At 42.1% G+C, this 26,633-nt stretch overlaps 4 protein-coding genes and 1 pseudogene across 6 annotated transcripts; 3 read left to right on the forward strand and 2 right to left on the reverse strand.

The window, feature by feature from the left end:
• Positions 1-1,738: 1,738 nt before the first annotated feature.
• LOC136542780 (uncharacterized) lies at positions 1,739-9,619 on the reverse strand. 3 transcript variants are annotated; one of them, XM_066535375.1, is made up of 4 exons: positions 9,410-9,619; positions 2,106-2,145; positions 1,909-2,012; positions 1,739-1,825 (listed from the first exon to the last, which is right to left on the reverse strand). In XM_066535375.1, the coding sequence occupies exons 1-4, from the start codon at positions 9,488-9,490 to the stop codon at positions 1,739-1,741; spliced, it is 312 nt and encodes a 103-aa protein (XP_066391472.1). In that variant the 5' UTR covers positions 9,491-9,619. The 3 variants fall into 3 exon arrangements, 1 of the variants encoding a protein (XP_066391472.1); XR_010780771.1 differs by lacking the exons at positions 1,739-1,825; positions 1,909-2,012; positions 2,106-2,145 and adding exons at positions 3,201-6,059; positions 7,062-7,265 and having other exon boundaries at positions 9,410-9,548; XR_010780772.1 differs by lacking the exons at positions 1,739-1,825; positions 1,909-2,012; positions 2,106-2,145 and adding exons at positions 3,201-6,059; positions 7,062-7,260 and having other exon boundaries at positions 9,410-9,547.
• A 1,428-nt stretch (positions 9,620-11,047) lies between these two features.
• Positions 11,048-15,045, forward strand: LOC136542776 (nucleolar protein 56-like; annotated as a pseudogene).
• A 118-nt stretch (positions 15,046-15,163) lies between these two features.
• LOC136542777 (pentatricopeptide repeat-containing protein At1g01970-like) lies at positions 15,164-17,129 on the reverse strand. Its single transcript, XM_066535371.1, has 2 exons — positions 16,542-17,129; positions 15,164-16,202 (listed from the first exon to the last, which is right to left on the reverse strand). Exons 1-2 carry the CDS (start codon positions 16,968-16,970, stop codon positions 15,396-15,398), a joined length of 1,236 nt encoding a protein of 411 aa, XP_066391468.1. The 5' UTR covers positions 16,971-17,129; the 3' UTR covers positions 15,164-15,395.
• Positions 17,130-17,259: 130 nt separating this feature from the next.
• On the forward strand, positions 17,260-19,984 carry LOC136542779 (elongation factor 1-beta). The gene is made up of 6 exons (XM_066535374.1): positions 17,260-17,449; positions 17,662-17,778; positions 17,921-17,993; positions 19,029-19,134; positions 19,328-19,441; positions 19,572-19,984. The coding sequence occupies exons 1-6, from the start codon at positions 17,367-17,369 to the stop codon at positions 19,733-19,735; spliced, it is 657 nt and encodes a 218-aa protein (XP_066391471.1). The 5' UTR covers positions 17,260-17,366; the 3' UTR covers positions 19,736-19,984.
• Positions 19,985-22,935: 2,951 nt separating this feature from the next.
• LOC136547420 (pre-rRNA-processing protein ESF2-like) lies at positions 22,936-26,214 on the forward strand. The gene is made up of 7 exons (XM_066539369.1): positions 22,936-23,702; positions 24,216-24,267; positions 24,489-24,556; positions 24,799-24,888; positions 24,992-25,122; positions 25,514-25,648; positions 25,730-26,214. Exons 1-7 carry the CDS (start codon positions 23,432-23,434, stop codon positions 25,748-25,750), a joined length of 768 nt encoding a protein of 255 aa, XP_066395466.1. The 5' UTR covers positions 22,936-23,431; the 3' UTR covers positions 25,751-26,214.
• Positions 26,215-26,633: the final 419 nt, after the last annotated feature.

Here is a 26,633-nt window from a genome sequence, read left to right on the forward strand (position 1 = left end):
CTACTGACGCGTGGGGGCGGGCGAGGAGGACCCACCTGCCGGTGAATGTGCGTAAGGTATTGGTGGGGTCGGGGTGGGGTCCCGGAGGGGTGCCACGTACGTTTCTGGAAGGTGCGGTCGCTGGCTGGGCATGTCCGTTTTGGTTTCGTCCCTACCCGGTTTCAAAGTTGTTTATACGGTTCAAAGTACACGTCATCATGCTGTACGGAGGATGGCACAGATGAATAGACCTGCTGCTAGTATCATATATTTAGTATATTTAGGGGGTGGTAGATCGTGTGACTAAAATTTAGGAGATATTATATAAGGGTTGTTCTATAGGGTATTTAGATACTGATAAAAAAATAAATTATAGAATCCGTCAGTACTCCACGAGTCGAATTTATTAAGTCTAATTAACCTGTCATTAGTATATATTTACTGTAGCGCCACATTGTCAAATCATGAACTAATTAGGCTTAAAAAATTTGCCTAGTAAATTAGTTGCAAACTGTGTACCCCTTATTTTTACAGTATAGTCTAGTTTATTTTCCCTGCTTGTTTGGTACTTTCTGGACGCAGCCCCCGTCCATCGAGATGGTCAATAAGATGTGTAACTATGTGATTCAGATAGACTTGTTTAAACCACTGCCATGCCAGATGTATGTATGTATGCAGTAGTATAATACCTGTTGATTGCTGAATACCTGACTAACATGAATACATGATCCCAGAGGATACTATTTTCTAGTGGAGTTTGCATCTGTGCATGTAAAATAAATAAAAGAAGGTAAAATAAAGTGACAAGATTTGCAGCCTGCCCTCTTAGGCCTTGTTTAGTTTGCAAAATTTTTGGCAAAATAGTATTGTAGCACTTTCGTTGTTATTTGACAATTAGTGTCCAATCATAATCTAATTAGGCTTAAAAGATTCGTCTCATGAATTTTATCTAAACTGTGTAATTAGTTTTATTTTTTTATTTATATTTAATGCTTCATGCATGCGTCCAAAGATTCAATATGACGAGGAATCTTGAAAATTTTTGCAAAATGAAGTGCAACTAAACAGGCACTTAGCATGAAGCATGATGCATGAAATCCTTAGAGCTATCATTAGAGCTGCATGCTTCTACCCAGTGAAACTCGTCTTTCTTTCTTTCCTTCCTTTACTCCAAGTGTCCATCCACTCGGCTCCATTGTCAGCTGAGGCAGATTACCAAACACACACTACAAACTACATGCTCCTAGGTATAAAGTGGGGAAAATGTTTTACATATGAACTGCCATTTCAGATAACAGTATATGTCCAATGTTCAACGCTGGACACCTGCCCTTCAAGATGTGTTCAGGTGAAAACAGACAATCGTGTGCATATCGTTAAAATCAACAGTTTGATAAAGTTTTGACCAACATCTATATCAAGATCACAACAATAGCTTAAGCCAATGCTTTCCTAAACGGTAAACGGTCTTTACACGGTCACCCTTCGTTTAGCGTTTAAGCTGTTTACACGGCGTTTAAATAAAGTTAAACGGTCTAAACGGTTTTGTACTTTAAAAAAACATATAATCAAGAATAACGTGGAGGATCAACAAGACTCTGTTCGCTGAAAAAACAAGCCAAAACACCATTCCAGTTGATTTGTTGTGAGAGAAAAACACTGTTTCAGCTGAAAAACAAACTAAAAAACAGATTATAAAAGAAGCAAAGCAGAGCAGGGACACTTCAACATGAGGCTTTAAATCGGCCTCGTCAGACACCTATCTTGATTCTGCCTCTTTTAGTGCAAAGATAAGATGGGTCATTCGGTACAGGAGCTTCTCGTTCTCCACGATTAGCTTCTTGTTCTACAAGGTTCATGAGACAAGGTGTGGTTATGTAGATATGAGATATCAACAGCTGTATGATTGTGACAGTTTCAAGCGATTACCTTCTCTTTTTCAGTCAAGCATTCTGCAGTAACCGCATCCAGCTTTGACCGAAGATCCTTCACGGCAGAGGAAGTTGCCTCAGATCCACCGCTCAGACCACCATCTAGCAAATTAATTATGTAAGAAGGAATTAGGCACTACCCTGATCTCTCATGAACAAAGGACACGCTTGGAACAGCAAAACATATGAAATTACCTTTGTTGTACAGCAAGGCTTCCAGCTTTGCTATGCGTATCTGTGGGATGAAAGGAAGCACCCATAAAATTAGGAAAGATAGCATCGAGACAAACCACCTGTACAGATTAAGCATTCATGTAACCACTCTGACCAAGCAAGACAAGATTGCCCCAGGCTTCCATGTCGCTGGTCAATACATAAGGACGACGACGAAGACGACGACTACGACGAAGGCTTTAAGTCCCAAATAAGTTAGAGTAGATTAAAGTTAAAACCCAGCAGAAACAAAGGTTTAGGCATGTGAGTAGCTGTTTTCTAAGCGCTCCTATCTAAGGCTAAGTCTTTAAATATATTCTATCTTTTCAAGTCTCCTTTTATTGCCTCTACCCAAGTCAACTTCGGTCTTCATCTGCCTCTCTTCACGTTACTATCCTAGGTTAGGATTCTACTATGCACCGATGTCTCTGAAGGTCTTCGTTGGACATCCAAACCATCTCAACCGGTGTTGGACAAACTTTTTTTTTCAATTGGTGCTACCCTTAATCTATCATGTATATCATCGTTCTAAACTCGATCCCTTCTTATATGACCGCAAATCCAACGCAACATACATATTTCCTCGACACTTATCTGTTGAACATGTCGTCTTTTTATAGACCAACATTCTACACCATACAACATAGCAGGTCTAATCACCGTCCTATAAAACTTGCCTTTTAGCTTCTGTGGTACCCTTTTGTCATATAGGACACCGGATGCTTGGTGCCACTTCATCCACCCTGCTTTGATTCTATGGCTAACATCTTCATCAATATCCATGTCTCTCTGTAGCATTGATCTTAAATATCGAAAGATATCCTTCCTGATGTAGACTAGACCCGATCTTCCGATAGGTATGATAGTGTCGATTGGTGAAGACTCGACGTTCACGATCTAGGTTTCGAACCAAGACTGATTCGGACCCCCGCAACTGTTACACCACTGCTCCGTTGGTTATCAATCACGCGAACGCGATTGACCTCGTCGAGAAGGCTTTCCTGCAAGCGAATCGAAAACACAAGCAAGAACGAGATAAACGCAATCTGAAATTATAAATAAATATGAGGCTTATAATAACGAGGAGTTCAAGTCTTTATTAGAAAGGACTAATCGCTACAGATGAACAAGATCAAGATCAAGAACTGGGGCCCTAGTTCGCAGCAAGCAGCCTTGATGGCACAATTGCAGCAAAACAAAGTCTGTTTCACGAGGAAATTAAGAACTAAACAAAACTCAAACCCTAAGGAGAGCGACGGCTGCTATTTATAGTCTTGGGCGTCACCCCCTGGACGCGTCCCCTAATGGGCCCAAACACGATACACGGTCCAACGGACCAAAAGACGGTGTCGCAACACCCTGACAGATTCTGGACGCTGACTTATTTCGACGATTCCTATTGATTCTGAAGGTCTTTTGACGTGAAACCACTTGGATTGACTTCCTTATCAAATTAGCTTTCCAACCATATGCGGATCGTCGAAAACGGAGTCCAGATACACCCTGGATGACCAGTCCAAGGCAGACTGATCCTGAAGTCCGAGCCAGACTCGAACTTGAGTTGGACTGGGCTTCCACCATGAAAAAGATGAATTGGACACCCATACTGGACCTCCTCTCCTTGACTTATATGCGATGAAATAGTGATGTCCTCATCATCATTCCTTTCTTGAATGGAAGTCGTCCTCGACTGAAGTAGATCGTCTCCTCCATTGGATGACAGCAACGATGGTTCCAAAAGAAGATGTTCATCTTGGCGTCCCATTCTTCGCAAAGGCGGTTGCCATGGTGGCTTTCTTGTTGGAAATTCATCCTCCTTCTCCTATAAAAGGTTAGTACAAAAAAAAGACATATCACTAGGAGTAGGACCAAGTGGACATATAGACGATGTACAAGTTAGAGCATAACATGGTTCATCATGAACAACAAGAACAGATTTTAGAGCAAATAAAACTTCTTTCATGTTACTTAAAGGTTCATTTAATGGTTTGCTAGAGTCATTATCAAGGCCTTTCTTTTTCTTTTTAGCAAGTTTCTTTTTATATTGCATAATTTCAGCAGGTGTTAAAGGAAGTAAAGCAATGGTCTTTTCTTTAAACATAAAAGTATATATATTTTGTCTACCATAATGTACAACATTATTATCATATTACCAAGGGCGACATAACAAAAGTGAACAAGCTTGCATAGGCATGACATCAAAATTAGCATAATCATGTATGACCCGATAGAAAAATACACATGAGTAGATTGTGTTACCTTTACCTTACCACTATTGTTGAACCACTGAACATGGTATGAATATGGAAGAGCACGTGTAGATAAACCAAGAGTCTTTTGACAAGCTCAGAACTTACCAAGTTATTGTTGCTCCCTCCACCAATTATAGCACGAACACGAAAATTATTGACAATGAGAAACATTTAAAACAAATTATGACGTTGTAGCTTGTCTACTGGCTCAACTTGTGTACTCAAAACGCACTGAACAAGAATTAATTTGTAGTCTGCAGTGCATGCCACACTATCAATTACCTTATCAGGATCTTCAGCACCATCCACAAATTTATCTGCATAAAGATCAGTTACAAGTGCAAATTCATTCTCTTCATCACTAGCACTAGCATACCCACCATCATTAGTAGCAATATATGAACGTTTGCTGGGACATTCTTTAGCAATATGTCCCATACCCTTGCAGCGGTGGCACACAACTTTAGAAGAGCTGCTAAAGGAAGGTGTAGCAGATCCACTAGAAGAAGGTGTGATAGAACTCTTCTTTACAGACGCTGATGGTGTATACACATTAAAAAATTTACTCACCTCGGTTGGACGTGAAGGAATGGATGGAGTCGCGAATGGAGTCATGGATCGCATAGGTTGTCGTCCCTGTACTTCACTTTCAGCTTTAATAGCATAATGATACAATTGAAAAAATCTAGTCCATTCTTTACAGTCAAGAACATCCTGTATTTCACGACGCAAACCTCCAAAAAATCTAAAACACTTATCCATATCATCCTCTTGTATGTTACTATGTGCTAGACCAATTAAAAGCTCCTGATAATATTTCTTAACAGTTTTACTACCTTAATTTAAACGTTGCAGTTTTAATCGCAGATCACGCTGATAGTATAAAGAAACAAATCTTGATTTCATTTATCGTTTAAGTACAATCCAGGTTTGAGGTATTTGAGCATTAGCATTAGCATTATTGCAAATATCATTCCACCAAAAAAGAGTAAAACTAGTAAACTCACTAGTAGCAAGTCTAACTCTATATTCTTCAGGTACTTGATGAGAGCTAAATTTTTTATCTACAGCCATCTCCCAATTTAAATATGCTTTAGGATCAGTAGAACCAGAAAAAAAAGGTATCTTAAACTTGGTTTTAGAGAAATGATCATTGTTACCTTAGTTGTTACCTCCCATACCGCGTCGGTTAAAGTTCAACCGATTACGATTACGTGCATCCTCAACACGTCGTTGAGCTTCGGCTTCAGCCTCAGCGTCGCCATCGTCCTCCTCAGAGAGATCGTCATCATCATCTTCAGGACGTGGTTCAGGATGTCGTTGTTCAACATCTTCAATCCTTTTGGCCAAATTGGTGATTTGTTGAAGGATCTCATTGAACTTATCATCAAGAATGACACGAAGCTCATCCTTAAAAACACAGTCATTGAAATCTGTAGGTGCGTCCTCATTTCTTTGGCCGTTGCCTCCGGCTTTTTCTGACATGGTTAGTAGAAAAGAAAATACAACACAAATAGTATTATCCCTACCAACTACTTAGGTTGTGGATAAGGAAAAATAAAGCACTCAACTCTCAAGCGTCTTACCACGATCTTACAAGTGTTCTTACCAAAGCAACAGGCGGTGCAATCGGTTGATGACTATGATACCGTTGTAGCTTGAGCGTAACAGTTACAAGGCGAACCTGTACTTGGTTATAAGAAAGTAGAGCTTAGACAGGAACAATATAGTAGCAAGGAATAGTAAAATTCGCAACTGAATAGTAAAGCTTAATAAGTATCCCAAGTACTTGTCTTAGTTGCTGGTCTACTCACGTTCCAAGTACCAGATGTATCAAGTGATGTGAACAGTAAGAATATGATTAAGAACAAGGCATAAATCAGCATATGCAAACACAGCTCAAATGGCGCTCTCTATGTGCTCCTCTAGATATTGTTCCACTTTTTCTCCTCTCTTTTTTCTCTTTTTTTGTTGTCGTTGTTTTTGGGGATTCTTTGACTTTTTCTTTTTCTTTTTTTGATATTTTTTCTTCACTTAGGAGCACAAAAGAAGTAACCACATAAAATATGAGCTTAAACAAGTGAAAGACGTAGCCTGTGGAATTTTCAGAAGACGTGCTCGAAATCGACAAAGACCTTGTGACCACGAAAAGAGAATTTTGTGATCACTTTTTGACCAAAATAAAAATCTCCGACCCTGGCAAGACCGGGGATGGACGGATCCAAAATTTTTTTTTGATCAATTTTGATATATGAAACGTCGAAATCCAAGTTCGTATGCAAAAAGTAGATCAGTTTTAAGAACGGACTCCAAATTAGAGGACAACGAAAACAATACGTGCAAAATTGGTCACAACAGCAATGATTTGATGGAAATAGTGAAGACAAATGTAGGAAATTAGATGGCGTGAACTTGGATACAAAGGAAACTCAACAAGACTTGAAGATGTTCACGGATTATGATTAAAAACAAAGGAGAAAACACAAACTAGACTAAAAAACGATCTAAAACCAGCAACCAGAACTTGACCTAGGGCACAAACTCAACAACGCAAAACAGAGACAAAATTGCATGGCACAATGAGGCTATAGGACAGGGAATATGTGACGATGTATATTTTTTTGGCTTTTTGTGGACTAGGTAATGCAAAAACAGTAACAATCTAAAGGGGAAAACAAAGTTATACCTAACGGGCAACAAGGTCTCTGATACCACTTGATGTAGACTAGGCCCGATCTTCCGATAGGTATGATAGCGTCGATTTGTAGAGACTCGACGTTCACGATCTAGGCTTCGAACCAAGACTGATTCGAACCTCCGCAACCGTTACACCACTGCTCCGTTGGTTATCAACCACGCGAATGCGATTGACCTTGCCGAGAAGACTTTCCTACAAGCGAATCGAGAACATAAGCAAAAACGAGATGAACGCAATCTAAAATTACAAATAAATATGAGGCTTATAATAACGAGAAGGAGTTCAAGTCTTTATTCGAAAGGACTAATCGCCACAGGCTAACAAGATCAAGAACTGTGGCCCTAGTTCACAGCAAACAGCCTTGGCGGCACAGTTGCAGCAAAACAAAATCTGTTTCATGAGGAAATCAAGAACTAAACAAAACCCAAACCCTAAGGAGAGCGACGGCTGCTATTTATAGAGTCTTGGGCATCATCCCCTGGACGCGCCCCCTAATGGGCCCAAACACGATACACGGTCCAACAGACCAAAAGACAATGTCGCAGCACCCTGACAGATTCTGGACACTGACTTGTTTCGATGATTCCCATTGATTCTGAAGATCTTTTGACGTGAAACCACTTGAATTGGCTTTCTTATCAAATTAGCTTTCCAACCATATGTGGATCATCGAAAACGGAGTCCGGATGCGTCCTGGGTGACCAGTTTAAGGCAGACCGATCCTGGAGCCTGAGCCGAACTCGAACTTGAGTTAGACTGGGCTTCCACCATGAAAAAGATGAATTGGACGTCCATGCTGGACCTCCTCCTCTCCTTGGCTTGTATGCGATGAAGTAGTGATGTCCTCATCACTTCCTAGGCACTACGTGACCTTTCAAACTAATATCTTCCTTCTCCCGAGTAGTAGCGTCAAAGTCACATCTTATATACTCAGTTTTAGTTCTACTGAGTCTAAAATCTTTGGACTCCAAAGTCTCCCGCCATAACTTCAGTTTCTGATTCATTCCTGTTTGGCTTTCATCAACTGGCACTACATCGTCCGCGAAAAGCATACACCAAGAGATGTCTCCTTGTATGTTCCTTGTGACCTCATTCATCACTAATGCAAACAGATAAATGCTCAAAGCTAATTTTTGATGTAGTCCTATCCTAATCGTGTCTCCATCACTTGTTCGACCACTGGTCACAACATTCCATCACGATAACTTCTGATCAAGGATAATAAGAGATAGCAACCCACAAAGTACAGCTTAGACCAGTAGGTATCCACATACCATAGCCGGCGTGGTCACTGGGTTGGTGATATGGCAATTTAAGAGAGAATGGTCCATGGTAGCCCCTCCTAGCCTGGTAGGTAATACTCCAGTAGAAGAACATGCTAGGTTGCTATTTACTAAGTTAGGCACTTGTGCTGGCAGTATGGGTGGAAAATCTTCAAAGCGGTAGTACATAGGAAGGGACCAAGATGTTTCTTGTAAGGACAAAGGAGGGAGATCTACCAGGGAAGAAATAAAACAAGCAAATAAGAACATAGAAATCTGTAGCCAGGGCAGTTGAAACAATGTTACATGACAGTAGTAGAAAGAATTCTAAGCATTATGTCCTCTGACGCTTTTGAGGCCACGTCAAAAGCGGTCAAAGGTTTATGTTGGGACACCCTGGGATTCCTCGCTTTCCAATCAAAACAAATCATGCAGATAGCACAGACGATACCAAAAATTTTATGTGTGTAAAACAGTTGGCTTTCCTCTACGGCTAGAAGCCTGGGATCAAATTATCTTATAAATTCGAGTAGAATAAGAGCTAAGGCTTTGTAAAATTGTTCCTTTTTTTTTTGAATGAACACTCGTCAATTTGTTCTTTGCTTGCCCTGACATTACACACGATGCATCGGCTACTAGGCCCTAGGCGTACTTACAGTTCTATGCAATTGGCCAGGACCTCAGGAGTGAAAGTGGGGGGTATGAAGCATTTGTTTCATTTGGGTTCACAAATCTGAAATCTAGTGTATGGTCTTATGGATTAGATTCTGACTACAAATAGCACCGAAAGATCATCGAAAAAAAGCCGCATGATTTGCTCATAATTCCTCACCAATCTGTTTTATCTGCCCCAACATACACCATGAATTAGAAAGAAAGAAAGAAAAGTGGCATCCCACGACACCAGTCAACACTCAACAGTGACCAGCTGCATCGAAACCGGACCCACCAATTCCTAAGAATAGGAGGCGAACTAGAAGATTGCTGCCGATTAAGAGTAGTCTAATCTAAAGAGGAACCGCCGGGAATCACAGGTGGTCAGGAGCTCGGGAAAAAAAATCAAATCGAGCGAACCTCAGCCTCGGAGGCTCTTTCCTGGAAGGGCTTGAGGGCCTCGTCCAGCGCCCCCGTCGCGGGGCCGCCGTCCGTCGCCATGCTCGCCGTCGGTCGCTTGAACCCTCGGATTCGGAGGAGTCTTCGAGTTGGTCAAGGGATTTCAGTGGGTGTCTGGGGACTGGAGTCCGGAGGACAGGAGGAGGGACGATAAAGAACTCACGGGCCTAATTCTGCTACTGCTCTAGAAGCTCATCAAGGCCCGCCTAGATTGGCCGTGGTAATAAAACCATCAGCTAAATACCATAGGCGAAGATTTAAAACATTGGTTATAATTAGTATTAGCACATTATATACTTTTCATAATTTTGCTCCCAGGTTCCAACCTGCCAAGTGCCAACCATCCAAATGCGCGGTAGGGTTCTCATTTTTTGAGGTGTCATGGGACTACAGAAAAAACAAAGATTTATGTAAAAATGTGCTTGCTCCGCTCTAAATTATAATTCACTTAGTTTTGTCATAAGTTAGACTTTTCTGACTTTATCGAAGCCAAAATAAATTATATTTTAGAGATAATTTAATGAAACTAAGCTAAAATGAACTAGTATATATAATTTAGAAATGTGGTAGAAAAACACAAAGGACCACTCAATCTCAAGACCTCAAACATAAAATTCCTACACCAAAAATCTGCTGGCGCTGAAGATGAGATGTCGAGGAAGATATAGGAAACTATATAGGTGGATAAGGAGTACAAAATCACAATGATCGCTGAGAACATAAGGTTTTTTTTTTAAGTCGATAGGCCATGTCAATTGCAAGTGCATGTTGTAGGCTTTTGTAAGGTTACCTCATCTATATGCATGGACTAATTGATAGTTAACGTGGTTCATGTGTCTACAACTCAAAACAATGGTTTTAGTGTTGTACATAGTGCGGCTAGTCTCCCTGAATCTTCTATTTGTCCTAAAATGGTAATTCGGTAGAATTAATTTTGCCAACCATCAAATTATGGTGATCTCATAAGCTGTACACTTATATAAAATAATTTGTTCTTTGATAAAATTTATAGGAGTCGAAATCTGTCTATAGATGAAGCTATTTGGAAATGACAGATTATAACAGTTGGGGACAATTCGATGCGCGAACCATAAAACCTAAACATAAATAGAAAATTTAAGTTCAAATCACATTCCGGTGGTATCATGAAAACTCCTAGAAAACTATACTGAAGAGATTTCAAAATAATGCACATCCATAGTGCATCTAGATTGTCATAAAATTTAAAATTCAAAATCAATTGGCAATAATCAATTTTAGATGCACATGTATATAGAACGATGAAATTTATTGAGAACTATCTTCTAGCACATATGCACTTGATTTTTTTCGTATAAATTTTTATAACAAGAGTTTGAATCTCAAATTCTATCAAATATAAATTTATAATTCTTTTGAAAACTTCTAAATATGTTTTTTTCTAAGAGTTTTTTTTACGATTCGATGTGTGCATATTTTCTCAATGTAAGCCCCGTTCGCGTGCTTTTAAATTTAACTTGATCAGTTTTTTTTTTCATCTAAAACAATATTTTCTTCTCACAAATCTCTTCAAATTCATCCAAATTCGTGTTAGCCCGGGCGAACGGACCGACCGTAAATTGCTCCCGTGAAGTCATTCCTCTTTCCTCTCTTAAAACCCTAGCCCTCGGTGGGTCCACACCCATCCCATCTCCTCCTCTGCCGCCGCCCGCCCGCCGGCGAAGCGCGCGGCGAAGAGATGGCGCTGTACCTGCTCTTCGAGTCGGCGTCGGGGTACGCTCTGTTCCACCTGTACGGCATCGATGAGATTGGGCAGAGCGTGGACGCCGTCCGCGCGTCCGTGCTTGGACCTGCAGCGCTTCGGCAAGCCCGTCAAACTCACCGGCTTCTCCCCCTTCTCCTCCGCCGTCGACGCGCTCTACCAGTGCAACGCCATCTCCGAAGGTACCATGCTATCTCGCCCCCGCCCTCTCCTCAGTCCCACGGTGCCCAACCCGAATGAATTGTGACTTGTGAGGCGTTGAGTGGGCTGTGCAGGGATCATGACCGGCGAGCTGAGGAACTTCCTGGAGCTCAATCTGCCCAAGGTGAAGGAGGGAAAGAAGGCCAAATACAGTCTCGGTGTCACAGAGCCCAAGGTCGGGTCCCACATCACTGAGGCCACGGGGATCCCCTGCCAGAGCAATGAGTTCGTCCAGGAGCTGCTCCGGGGAGTGCGGCTGCACTTCGATCAGTTCATCAACCAACTCAAGGTGATGAATTTCACTTCTAAACGAAACTTCTTGGGGAATTCCTTGTGAGCCATTAAAAAAGAGCTCAATCCCTGTGAGCCACTAGAAAAGTTCAACGGACGTCAGCTTCGCTGCTCCAACTTTTTTTTTCCCTCCGTGCCATTGCCGTCAGATTGGGCTCTAACGGTGTCAAACTGCATGTGTGAAAAGTTAAAAATACCCTTAAGTCTAAATATGTCATTAATTTTTTTGAGCATCTTAACGACTTCAAATGAAAAAACTCAAAACTAGAAAGTTGTAGATCTCGTCGAGATCTATAATTTTCATATAAAAATTATCTTCTTTTAATACCGCAAAAAAGATATTGATGGGTGCTGCCGCTCTTTTGTGGAGGATATATTAATCATATCAAATCATATCTTTTTTTGCGGAATTAAATGAAGATAATTTTTATATGAAAATTATAGATCTCGACGGGATCTACAACTTTCTAGTTTTGAGTTTTTTTATTTGAAGTCGTTAATATGCTAAAAAAAAAATTAATGACATATTTAGACTTAAGGGTATTTTCGACTTTTCACGCCTGCAGTTTGACACCGTTAGAGCCCAATCTGACGGCAGTGGCATGGAGGACAAAAAAAAGTTGCGCTGAAGTCCGCTGAACTTTTCCAGTGGCTCACAGGGGATTGCGATCTTTTTTAATGGCTCACAAGGAATTCCCCCAAACTTCTTTATCTGACATCAGTTTTGTTACTGGTCCAATTTTGGAATCTGGAGGGTTGTAAATTGTCTTGTTGCTTATCACATTATCTGAATACTTGAGAAATTTTATTTTCTGGTTAATTTTGCTTGTGGAGCCAAAATCTGTGGTTTTGGATGGCTTTGGCCCTGGGAGTTACACAGTATAGATCCCACGAGCATTTCATCAGGCCTAACTACTTGTTGCTTATATGTAACAAAATTGCAGGAATCTGACCTGGAGAAGGCTCAGCTAGGCCTGGGTCATAGTTATAGCAGGGCCAAGGTCAAGTTCAATGTGAACCGTGTGGATAATATGGTGATTCAAGCTATCTTTCTGTTGGACACACTCGATAAGGATATCAATTCCTTCTCCATGAGAGTGAGGTTAGCCTAACATTTTCCATTTAGTCAAAGCTATTTACCATCCAGCGCTTCTTCTTAGATGATGTGATGATTGCTCACCTCGACTCCATTTTTTTAACAGCACCTTGACTTGGTACCCACATACATTCTGGATAACTCTAAAAATGTATTTGATTGCCCATGATCCTTTTGTTTTGTTTGCTTATGCTGCCATGACATTCTGATCTGCAGTCATGTCATTCTGGAATTCTGTAACACACTGCCATTTTTTCTTCACTTTAGTCTATAGAAGTGCCACCGGAAAGTGTATCTAATTTCTAATATCTGCTATGCTTCAGAGTAAAGGAATTTTTTTAACGCTGTGCTTTAGAGAAAGGGAGTTTATTCTAAATGTATTTTGTCATAAATTTTTCATCAATTCTCAACTCTGTAATGCTGAATACACTTGAGTGATTTTACAAAATGTTGTTGATGCATGTGTGAAAGATTATGTAACTCCACTTATAACTCATCATGTCGTCGTATATACTCATTGTTATGTTTGTAATTGATATCACGGTAAATCTAACTTCATTGATCATTCTTGATGATACAACTATCTTTTGAATATTCTGTGTGATGGTGATGTTGGTTTGGCTGTATTAACAGATTACTTAACCATAATGCAGGGAGTGGTATTCCTGGCATTTTCCAGAGCTAGTCAAAATTATAAATGACAATTACCTCTATGCTAAGATTGCCAAGTTTGTGGTAAACAAATCTGACTTAGCAGAGAAAGACATTCCAGCTTTAGCAGATCTAATTGGAGATGAGGATAAGGCGAAAGAAATTGTTGAAGCAGCAAAGGCATCTATGGATAACAATACATCAACAACTAATTCTGCAATAGTTGAAGTACTGATGTCTTTATGTAAGTTGTTAACTTCTTTTTTGCTGTTGTATTTTTCAGGCCAGGATCTTTCACCAGTTGATTTGATCAATGTCCAACAGTTTGCCCAAAGGGTCATGAATCTATCTGAATACCGTAAAAAGCTCTATGAGTATCTCGTAACAAAGATGAACGATATTGCACCCAACCTGACCTCTTTGATTGGAGAAGTTGTTAGAGCTCGACTAATCTCTCATGCTGGCAGTCTTTCCAATCTTGCCAAGTGCGCTGCCTCCACTCTTCAAATACTTGGCGCTGAAAAGGCACTTTTCAGGTACTTACAAGCTGTTTTTGCATTGTTAGCCTCCTATTGATATCAAAACTATGCTTTGAAGTCCTAATAGTTTGTTACTTGAATCCTGACTATTGTCTGTTGTCATAAGTATTAAAACTTCTCCCTTTATGCCTCTGAATTCTTTTTGGTTGTCCTTCTTTATTTAATTGCAGAGCTCTGAAAACTCGTGGAAATACACCAAAGTATGGCCTCATATTCCACTCATCATTCATTGGTCGTGCATCAGCTAAGAACAAGGGTCGAATGGCTCGATACCTGGCAAACAAGTGTTCCATTGCTTCACGCATTGATTGTTATTGAGGTCAGTTGCACAACTTGTTTGTAAACTTTACATATGCTGATACCCTGTTCTGAGACTCCTGACCGTTACTGTTTGGATTCCAGAGTTGAATACATCCATTTTTGGACAGAAGCTGCGTGAACAAGTTGAGGAGAGACTAGACTTCTACGACAAGGGTGTCGCACCTCGTAAGAACCTTGATGTGATGAAAGCCGCCATTGAGGGTATTAATGCGGTTTCGGAGGATGTTGATGGTAAGGATATACCCCCTCCTTGTGGTTCCACAAACACTAAATTTGAATTCATGTTTCTAATAACCATATCAAATTAATTTACACTCATTGCAAAAATTATTTTGCAGGTAATGAGAAGAATGATGTGTCTGCTAAGAAAGGCAAGAAAAAGAAGTCTAAAACTCAGTCGGACGGCGAAGCCATGGATGACTCAGTGATGATATCAAACAAGATGAGACTCCAAAGAAGAAGAAAAAGAAGAACCGAGACACGTCTGAGGATGTTGAGCCTAAGACAGCCACTGAAGGGAAGAAGAAGAAGATAAAGAAAAGGTCCAAAACTGATGACAGTGATGAGTAGTTATTTAGAATCTCGAATTTAATTGTGAATCTTATTTATATACGTCAATTGAGCCAATTGGGCCTCAAGTAAGCTTTTCACTTGTGGTAAATGCTGTCACATGTTATTAACCCCTTGCTGAGTTTACAGTGTAATGAGGTTATGGTTCATGAATATAACGGTATAGCTGTTGCGATTACATTCAGAATTTCAGATATAACCCTTATAACGCATATTGAGTATAGCTGCTGCAGGCCTGCAGTATTTATCTTTGGAAATTCAGGATGCAATTGACTTGAGAAAAACTCAAGCAACTCGGATAGAGGAACAAGGAAGCATTGAAGAGAAGCTTATCACACTTCTGAATGGCTGAAGATATGTGTGTTCGGTATTATATTTGACATTTGAGTTCGCAACATTGAAAAATTGAAATTATGCTACTGGATGTACGTCATATGGCTCAGCTACAGGTTAGTGAATATTCAAGAGCGTTATATGTTACTATTTGCTTGGAAATACAGTGCCAAAACTTTTAACAATGCTACCAATAGATCACTACTACTGTTCTAAAGAAACTGCAAAACTTGGTTTACTCGCCATGTCTTCTGATGAGAGGTCTCTCAGAACCTGTTCGACCTCGTGAACTACCCCAAGTTTCCTGAACCACGCCGCAAGCAACTGAGAGGGCTCTTGGCCAATTGAAACACCGTTTTCTTCAAGCTCTGTCAAAAATTCCAGTGCTGTTTTTAACATGCTCACCTTCTCATAAGCGCCCAATACTAAGGCAATACATTTGTCACAAGGTTTGACTCCTGCACTTCTCATATTACAGATGACACAAACAGCTTCATCGATTCGATTCGAGAGGCAGTAAGCATTCATCAGAAGTGCACACAACTTCGTGTCAGGCACTATCCCTGCAAACTGTATGGCATCGAAAATCCGCTGTGCGCCATCTGAATCGCCTCTGTATGAATAGGCTCTCAGCAATGCCTTGTAAACTTCCTTTCCTGCGAACATCTGCTGGTCCTCCATTTCTTTGATCAAATCTTCTGCTTCCTGCAACATGTCAGCCCTGATATAAGCCATGATCATCGAGCCGTATGCGCGCTTATCCAGTGGAAGACCGAGCAACACGATTTCTCCGAATATTTCCTTTGCGCGGGTCAGATTTCCGGCCTTACTGTACATGTCCATCAGTGCAGTCAGCATGACCTGATCACAAGGGAAACCTCTGCCTTTCATGGTGGCAAATGCATCCTCAGCTTTCTGCAGTAGCTTCTGCTTGCCATAGATGTGGATCAACTTGGTGTAGTCGCGAACATTTGCTTCGAAAGAATTTTCCAGCAATGCATGCTCCAGTACCTACCAAACATACCGGACCTTCGTTAAATTACTTGACTCATCAACTGGTCATGCTAAATTACTAGACTCGTAAGCCTATTGCTAACAGAGTAACTGTCAACGCCTTAAAAATCAGAAGTCAGCAAACCACAGTTAGTGAGGAGATTGTGGGCAAAAGAGTAGTAATAATTTGAAACCTTGAAGTTTCAACCAAGCACAGCAGAAAGTTGAGAACATTTGGTCGAAATACACCACCAAACGATCTACATTCATTATGCTAACTGTCATAACAGCACACGATCCTTCAGAAGTTCAGAGTTCTATCAGACGACACGAAGGGAGATGCTCTCTGTCACTGACCTCTGCAAGCAGCGGGCTCTCCATGGCCTTGAGTTCCTTGAGAACCAGCAACCAATCCGCCCTCTTGGGCTTCATCGCTTTCACCCAGTACGCGAGCAACGCGCCAAGGCTCTCGTCCCCGGGGCACAGGCACACCACGCGTGCCACCAGGGCCTTGCAGCGGTTGGGCAGCTTCGGAGACAGGCCCCGAACCGCCCGCTGCTGTGGCTCGGTCAGGTCGGACCCGAACGTGTCCCACCTAAACCTTGGCCTGGCCTTGCTCACCGCCGTCTGCTCTGCCTCAGCCTCCGCGGCCCGAGCCGACGACTCCCCGCCATGGCCACCGGACACGCAAGCGCATTGGCAAGCGGGCTTCCAAGGCTTCGTGGCTGTGGTGCTGGCGAGCTTGGCTCCCGCCGAGCGCAAGGCCGGGATGGCGAGGGAGGCCATGGGAGTGGGCGGGACGGCGCCGGAGAGGATGAGAAGGGGGGCGTGCTGTTGCCGCTTGGGGAAGACGAAGGCGCCTATCCAAAGAGATGATAGATCTGAGCCGTCCGTTGATCGTATATGCCGGTCCGACGGCCCGTACGGTCCCTGTGATGCATAGGGAATATCCTCATCGTAGATGCCTAATCACACGGGCGCTCGGTGTCCGGCTCGTGCACGACTTCTGACAGGTGGGTCCCACACGCGCCAGCGCCGCCAGATATAAATAAGCGGCTGTCGCGGCTCGCCCTGCTCCTCTTTCCTCCGTCTCTAGGGTTTGAGATTTTAGCCGCCGCCGCAGCCCGTCTCACTTCCCCGATAAAGTCGCAGCTGACGACTTACTTCTCGCCGATCGATACGATGGCCGTCTTCTCCGATCTCCACACCGCCGACGGCCTCAAGACCCTGGAGGCGCACCTCGCGGGCAAGACATACGTTTCAGGGTGAGCGCTGCTATACTTGTAGCTGATTAGATCTGTTGATTGGTAGCGATTTGTGCTTAATTACCCCGGTTGTCGATTATTAGCGCTGTTATGATGATGACCGTGATAAGAGATCTTGTTGTTTCCGCTTCAAATTTAGCAAATTTCTCTTGAGATGTCCACCGGCCACGGGGCACTGATTACTTAGAGTTCTTGTGCTGCTGCCTGTGCAGTGATGCGATTACTAAGGATGACATTAAGGTCTTTGCGGCGGTGCCGTCGAAGCCTGGCGCTGAGTTTCCTAATGCAGCCCGCTGGTACGAGACCATCTCTGCGGCTCTAGCCTCAAGGTTCGATTTATTTCACTGATTGCAAATTTGTAATTGTAGTAGACTGATTTTCACTGGTTACAGATTCAGGTTTGATTTATTTCACTGATTGCAAATTGCAAATTTGTAAGTGTCGTAGATTGATGTCTTTCACTGGTTGCAGATTCCCTGGTAAGGCTGTTGGTGTAAATCTGCCAGCGGGATCATCTCCCGCAGCAGCTGCTCCTGCTGCTGAGGTTTGTTCTCCCCATCCTAAGCCATATTACCCCATCTTTTTTTTTTGTTTATACCCATCTGTCTTATTGGTCAAGCAATGAGGCACTGCTGTTCTGTTCGATTTAGCATGGTACAATTTTCAATGATTGCTTAAGAAGAAACTCCAGTCGATCTATGTTTCTGATTTTTAGATTGTATTATAAATATCACTGTCTTCATCGTTGTGTGATTGATTGCATGCCAAGGATGCTATATATCAATGCTTGGTTTTTTGTCGTCACTGTCTTCTGCTGGTGTAATCTCCTAACTGAAACTAAAGCCACTGTCTTCCGCTGGTGTAATCTCCTACAACAACAACAACAAAGCCTGTCAGTCCCAAACAAGTTGGGGTAGGCTAGAGTTGAAACCCACCAAGAGCCCCTAGTCATGGTTCAGGAACATCAATAGCTGTTTTCCAAGCACTCCTATTCAAACATAGATCTCTAGGTATATCCCAAGCTTTCAAATATCTTTTTATTGCCTCCCATCATGTCAATTTTGGTCTACCTCTACCTCTCCTCACATTATTAGCTTGGCTTAGGACTCCACAATGCACTGGTGCCTCTGATGGTCTCCTTTGGACATGACCAAACCACATCAACCGATGTTGGACAAGCTTTTCTTCAATTGGTGCTACCCTAGGCGGTCATGTATATCATCGTTCCTAACTCAGTCCATTCTTCTGTGACCACAAATCCATCTCAACATATGCATTTCTGCAATACTCGGTTGTTGAACTGGTGTAATCTCCTAACAACAACAACAAAGCCTTTAAGTCCCAAACAAGTTGGTGTAATCTCCTAACTGAAACTAAAATCTTGAAGTAGTAGCGGAGTTTGAGGATGCTCTATATCAATGCATTTTTTGTCTTCACTATCTTCTGATGTAATCTCAACTAACTAAAACTAAAATCTGGAAACCGTAATGTAGTTTGTCATAGGTTTGATTCTCATTGCTTTAACATTTTTTATGTTGTCGAGTTATCCTTGTTGAAGTAAGCTTTTAATTCTTTACAGGCTGAGGATGATGATGACCTTGATCTTTTCGGGGATGAAACCGAGGAGGACAAGAAGGCTGCTGATGAGCGCGCCGCTGCCAAGGCCTCATCCAAAAAGAAAGAAAGTATGCATAATTTTCAGTTAGGAGTGTTAACCTATATAGTTCCTTTTAATCACTTGGAATTGTTGCAGAAGTTTGACGTTTAGGTCTTGTTAGTGTTTCTTATAATCACTTGAAATTCTTGCAGAAGTTAATTCTTGCAGAGGTTTGACTTTTAGGTCTTGTTACTTATTTATGGCTTTACATATATTTACAGGTGGTAAATCCTCTGTCCTTATGGATGTCAAACCATGGGACGATGAAACTGATATGAAGAAGCTGGAGGAGGCTGTTCGCAGTGTCCAGATGGAGGGTCTCACTTGGGGAGCATGTAAGTTACTTGTTTCTGTCTGCTTACTATGCTATGCTACCGATTTGCCTGTATTAACCATTTGGCATAAACTTGGAATACAACAAAGCTTGTGTCTGTATTAACCATTTGACATGAACTTGTGATACAGCAAAGCTTGTGCCTGTTGGATACGGCATCAAGAAGCTGACTATTATGTTGACGATTGTCGACGATCTTGTGTCCGTCGACAGCCTAATTGAGGATCACCTTACGGAAGAGCCAATCAATGAGTACGTTCAGAGTTGCGACATTGTTGCTTTCAACAAGATCTAGAGTTCAAATGCTGAGATTGGGCAACAGCCGGCAGCGCTTAAAGTTTGTGCTGGGATGCGAGAGTTTATCCCTTCTAGTTACCTTGTTATAGAAATGTTGGTTGGAGTTTATTGTTGAGTGCTGCCAGATTTTTGAATATCTGTTTATCTTGAAATAGCGGAACTGCTGGGCGATGTTATGTGCTGGGCGGAGTTAATGAGTTCTCTTTGCAATGCTTAATTTTAAATGTTGCGGGTTTTTAATCTAAAATGGTGTGTTTTAATCTATCCTCGATATTATATCACTCGTATCGATATTGTATCTGTTTTTTAATCCACAAGTATTGGCTGTACTCGTATCCATATTATATCTGAATCCACTCCACACATGGAGGACGATTCTCCGTTTCTTTGTCCATAATGATGGTTTAATCACAAGTCTTGGCTGTACTCGTATCCATGTTAGGGCCCCGTTTGTTTGGAGGAATTTTAGAGGAATCTGGATGAATCTGGATGAATTTGTGAGAGGAAAATACTGTTCCGGATGAAAAAAGAAGCGGATCAAGCCGGATTTAAGGGCACGTGATATCTGAATCCATCCACTTTACTTATGGAAGACGATTCTCAGGTATATATGGAAGACGATGGTATATGGAACGCAAAAGCTACTGTTAAGAGACTTGTCGCTCCACTCATTGCAGCATGTGCTGCTAGTCTAAAGAAACAAAATCGACTCCCGTACGTCTCGCTCTGCTCCCGCCCTTACTCCTTCCATGCTCCTCATTCCCTATCGCAGTGCACCAACACCTAGCGTCCTCCAGTACCCGTAGATCCGGCGGCCCTCTCCCCTACCCTAGGCGAGATTCACTCGCCTCCGATGAGATCCATGGAGGTGGCGCGACGGTGTTGCAGGGGAGTGGGTGGCTCTCCACCCCGGCGCGACGCCCTCCCCACCCTCGGCAGCGCCGTCTCTCACCCGAGCGACCAAGTTCCCCCGCCCTGGCGGCCATGGCGCTCCTCTCCCCCATCCCCCACCGTCGCTGTCGAGCCAAGCCCGGTAGGCGGTGGTGCTCGTGCGCTGTCGGCTCCGACCCCGACGGCTGGAATCGACCGGCCCAGGCTTCCCCTCCCCTGTGTTGGAAATGTATGCTTTAGGTGTTTCAGTCGTTTTAAAGGTATGTTGCAGTTGTTTCTTATGGATGTTGCAAAAGTAGATTGGGGGATGTTGCACATGTTGTATATGTTGTACGTGTTTTAGAAGCATGTTGCAAGCGTTGGTTAAAAATGTTTTATCTGTTTTCAGACGTATGTTGCAATCATTTTTTATGTGGATGTTGCATATGTTTTCATACATATGTTACAACAGTATGTTTCAAATGTTTGAACCGTTTCAGTCTTATGTTATAGTAAGTGTTTTTCATGTTGTAATTGTTTTATCTAGATATTGCATATGTTTCATACACATGTTGCAAGCGTATGTCCCAAATGTTGCATCTGTTTTAAATGTATGTTGTATTTGAGTGTTTCATATTGCAAGTGCAGACCACCAGCGTTGGTGTCCATGAGGACAGGCAGGGCCAAACGCGGCCACCGACGTGTGGAGGAGGTGCAGGCCGCCGCCAGCGGTGTAGGGAGGAGGCACAGGTCGCACGGTGCTGTTGTGGAAGAGGCGGGGGCGAGTCTTCCGGGCGGCCTGGAAGAGATGGGCGCCGCGGCGGTGTGGAAGTGGCGGGGCGAGTCATCCTAGCAGCGTGGGTCTGAAGCAGACGGTTCGGATGCAAGCGTGGAAACGGATCTGGCGTGGGTGGCACGCGAATCCAAGCGGATGGGGCGAAGCAGCCGTGGGCGTCCGGGCGCCAGTGCTATCGTATATGGAAGATGATTGTATGTTGGAATACGATGGTACATGCACCACAATGGTTAGCAATTAAGCATGGTCTAAAAATGAACTTACAATACACCATTTAACAAGTTTGGAAAATCGTGCCATTTAACAAAATTAGGGACTCAAAATTATAATATTGCCTATCTCACAAAAGTAAATAGATTGCCGCAGTCCGTTCGAGGATAATATTATATGAATGGTATTTCGAGTGTTGTCAGTGTCTACATGGATGCAAGTATGTAACCACCTTGGTAATGACTAATGATACATACTACCTCGCTCTCAAGTCTCACGTAGAAGATGAAGGCAACCTGCGCAGGCCTATCCTCCCGTGGCATGATTCGCCAACAGTTTCTTTCTATCTTGTATAAGAACAGGCGATCTCCATCCTCATTAAGGCCTGTTTGTTTATGTAAATATGGCAAACAATCCGACCAGGAACGGTTCCAGGGAGCGGTTCTGTAAGAACTGAACGGACCCTAGGTCTGCAGAAAAGCTGGACAGTGATTCAGTGAGCAGTGTTGCATTACTCTCTTTTTTTCATTTTGGGAAAAAGTCTACATTACGTCCCTCAATTTTTGTGAAAGTCTGTTTTTTCTCCTGGACTCTAAAACCGGGTAGACCACATCTCTAAACTTTTAAAACCATTTGTTTTACCTCCCTAACTAGTTATATGTGGTTTTCAAAAGCGTTTTTGTGTTTTTCTTTTTTATTTATTTTGGCTGAATCTTTGAAAAATTATAGTAAATCACAAAAAAATCATAAAATAAAAAATCTAATTTTTTTGGACTCCACATGAGTAGATCTACACAGTGAATATATAATATGGTATATTTTAGTATAATTTTTTTTGCTGTAGCTTTGGATCTATGCTTTTCTATAATTAATTCATAGTTGTAGTTCTATGGTCCAATTGTGGTGAAATTTTTACTGTGGGCTAATTATTGTATGCTTGAACTGTATTAAAAATTTTATATTCATTGAATCATGTACAACTTAGTAGATTTATTTAGGTGTAAGCTTGTTAAAAAATATTTATAAATCTATAACTTAGTTATACATGATCCAATGACTATGGAATTTTTACTACAATTCAAACATATAATAATTAATCCACCATAAAAATTTTACCACAATTGGACTATAGAAAATGCAGCTATGAATTAATTATAGAAAAGCATATATCTAAAGCTTCAACAAAAAATTTGTACTAAAAAATATCATATTATATGTTCACTGTGTAGATCTACTCATGTGGTGTCCAACAAAATTGGATTTTTTATTTTATGATTTTATTGTGATTTACTATGATTTTTCAAAGATTCAGCCAAAATAAATAAAAAAGAAAAAGACAAAACGGCCTTTGAAAGCCGCTTTAACCGGTCATGGTGGTAAAATGAATGGTTTTATAAGTTCATGGAGATGGTTTATCCGGTTTTAGAGTTCAGAGAGGAAAAACAGACTTTCGTAAAAGTTGAGGAGATAATGTGGACTTTTTCCTTCTTTTCGAGTAGTGTCCGATTTCATTTGGGGCCCAATCAGTCAACCACCTCTCAGCCCACGGAAGGAAATCCCGACCCGTCCTCTGGGGCCCAGGGCCCATGCGGCCCAACCAGTGGTTCCCGTCGTCCTTCTCTAGCCCACCCGAACTCCTCTCGAAACCCCATCGCCGCCACTCCACGCCCGACCCGCCGTTCCAACCGCGCCGCGCGGCAACCCGCCGCCGTCCAGCTCCCTTCTGCCGCCGCCTCGCCTAGGGAGACCACCGCTAGGAGCGCACGCACAGGCACCTACCTCCCCTACCGCCTGCCGCCCTGATCCAGTTAGCTAGCCATGGCGGAGCACCCCGAGAGAGACCAGTTCACGGACGAGGAGGAAGATGACTTCCTGGAGGACGGTGAGCAAGGCATTGGAAGCGAGGACGAGGATGAAGGAGGGGAAGGAGCGGGGGGCAAGAGGAAGCGGCTGGGGAATATCCTGGGCGGGATCGGCAAGCGTGGGGTGTGCTACCTCAGCCGCGTCCCGCCGCACATGAACCCGTCGCACATCCGCCAGATGCTCTCTAAGTACGGCGAGGTGCTCAGGATTTACCTCGTGCCTGAAGGTAACCAGCTACCTGAAATCGATGCTCGTGTTCTCTTCTGTTTTGGTGGGCGTAGGCGTAGCTAGCGGCAGAGCGTAGTGCATATTTCAGGAGCTTATTAATCCTATTGCGTGGTAGCCTTCATCGTCTGATGTGGTTGGATTATGGGGGAGACACTCAATTTTCATGTTGCTTGTGCTGCTTCCATTTGTGAAAATGTAGTTCTTGATAGAGGAAAAATATCAACTTCAGTGCCTCACTGCATGGTGTTAATTGTGGTTTCCATACTAATTGAAGTGCATGTTGCCACAACAGTACACCGATTTCCTTTTTTTCTTTCTTTGATGTGTTAGAACTTAGATGTCTGATTTAAGGGAAAAATCACTTCAGCTTCTCTTTATTGGTCATGTAACATAGCTTATTATTTTTCTCAATATATGACATTAAGAACTTAAAAATATAACCATATTAGTTTTTCAATGTTTGCCGATTAAAAGTCTCTTATATATTCATATATGTCATGCCCACCTTCAGGTCAAGGTCATCGGAAGCATACTACTGTTAAAGCGAAGGCTTACGCCGAAGGGTATGTTTGGACAGGACATACACACACAAAAGACAGATGCACTGCTATGAAGAACTTTGCATTCCTCATCTGAAATATTACTCTAGAAGTAAAGCATGTGCAATATTCATACCAGCACCAGCTTTAGTGCATTTGTGAATAGTTTTACTGAAGCCTCCAAACATTTTCTAGTGTTCTCTTCAATATTTGTACGTACTCATTCTGCTACCAAAATCTTTTAGGTGGATTGAATTTGCGAAGAAGAGTGTTGCCAAGAGAGTGGCTAATCTGCTTAATGGTGAACAAATAGGTGTGTTCTCGTTGCCATTTTATTCTTCTTTGCTATTATTTGTTTTGTAGTTCTATGTATTATTATGTATGACCCCCCTGCCTTTTGCCGCCCCATTTTGTACACTTGTTGACCGTCAGCCTGTTTGAAGGGGTATTAGATGTATAGCTCTTTCACAGAGATCATAGTATATGTGCTTTAGAGCTTGTATTTTACTTGGCAACCACTGGACAATAATCTCTGCTGATGTTGTACGTTATTAGGCGGGAAGAAGAGATCTCCATTTTATTATGACATTTGGAACATTAAATACCTCAGGAAGTTCAAATGGGATGATCTGGTTGGTGAAATGGGTATGTGAAAAGTCCAAAATATAAAAGTTATTTAAACTTCTGGTGAAAGTGCTTGATGATTAGAATAGTTTTCCAAGTTTTATAATCCTTTGAATTAATGCAGCTGAGAAAACTCACATCAGAGAGCAGAAATTAACCTTGGAGATAGCAGCAGCAAAGAAACAACGTGATCACTACCTGTCCAATGTTGAAAAGTCTCGCGCATTGAAGCACATTCAAGAGCGCAGGAAAAAGGTTCGTCGTATTTTGCATACATACAAGATATGGAAATTTTTTTGTGTTGCTGTTTATCTGTTGGCTCTAGTCTGTATACTTGTTTGTGCCCCTTAATCCATACTCATATTAGATGATTTTCTCATTGATTCTTTTTTTGTTTAATCCACAAAGGAACAATCGCCAATGTAAAGTATCTGGCCTCATTGTTCTATTGATTATGGTCGAACTGGTTGTTATATGTTTGTCCTGTTATATGCTCTTTATGACTCAGTTTAGTAATGAAATCTTATAAACTTGCTGTGGTCGAATCATGTTTCTCCTATCCTAGGGAGATGTAATCGCCATGGACTATACTGTCACAGTGACTTGCCTTCAAATTTTATAAACGTGTTATCCTGGACTGAAACAGAAGCAGAAGGCAGAAGGAGCAGAAGCCAGTAATGCCCCAGAAACAAAAACTGCTCGTCCAATTCCTCAAAAGAAACCAGTCGGGGAGACTGATGCCAAAACTAAATCTACGCTTTCAAAAGACATTTTAGCTGGTGTAAGTTTCAGCTCTCATGGAAACGTGTCTCAAAATTCTTGTGTCCACCAGTTATTATTAACAAACATCATGGTATTGCAGGTATTCGGGGGTTCATCATGACCGCGTCCTATCTGTCAGTGTGGGTTGGTGCACGCCGAACTGAATGGAGTAGTGCAAGATCATAGAGCTCATATCGTACTTCCAACTTTTGTAGATGAAGTCGCGTTTTTTGTTGTGGGTAAGTAGGAACTTTCAGAAACATTTTGTTCTGCTGATATGCCCTGGAAGGTTTTCTGGGACCTGGCGATTGAATGTGAAAGGACTGTTGATTGCTAGCGCCTGTTGATCGAAATCTTTGTAAAACTGAAACGCATGCTCTCTTGTAGTTGAAACAAATATCATGAGCAACTGTCATTGGCATTATCTCCTGCCTGGGATTTCAGTGCCTCAGCTTGCAGCTATGCTGTGTGCGCTAGAAGATGACGGAAGAGACACGAGGGAACATGAGCGGGTGGGATGAGTAGATGGTGGGTGATTTCTTATTGCCGGAGGAATGGAACATGGTGCTGTGGTCATTAGATTTAGATCCAAGCTGGTGAAAGATAAGGTTGTGCAAGCTGACAACCATGGTCAACGTCATCTTGCGTGATCCCATCGACCCATAGTTTTGGAACGTTCCAATATATACATGAGAGGTAGGTCTCGTTCGGCTTACCTCATATTCGGTTTGTTTGGCTTGTTATTTTAGGCGGAACAGTGTTTTTCTCTCGCAACAATTCAGCCAGAACAATGTTTTGCAGTCAAGTTTCAGTCCAGCGAATGGGGCCAATAAGAATAATAATAGGAAAATGAAATGAATTACATTAAGCTACTGTACCATCAGTAAATGTTGTCTAGGCTTCCGGGCCTCCGTATCGCTGGTGTAGCTTGTCTTGGGCTCTTCTTCTGCTTCTGGTGTGCTTGGTGTTGCAGCCAGTTTAGTGACACTCCCTAGGGCATTTTA

The sequence above is a fragment of the Miscanthus floridulus genome, chromosome 3 (assembly GCF_019320115.1).
Source record: "Miscanthus floridulus cultivar M001 chromosome 3, ASM1932011v1, whole genome shotgun sequence".
NCBI classification, from domain to species: domain Eukaryota; kingdom Viridiplantae; phylum Streptophyta; class Magnoliopsida; order Poales; family Poaceae; genus Miscanthus; species Miscanthus floridulus.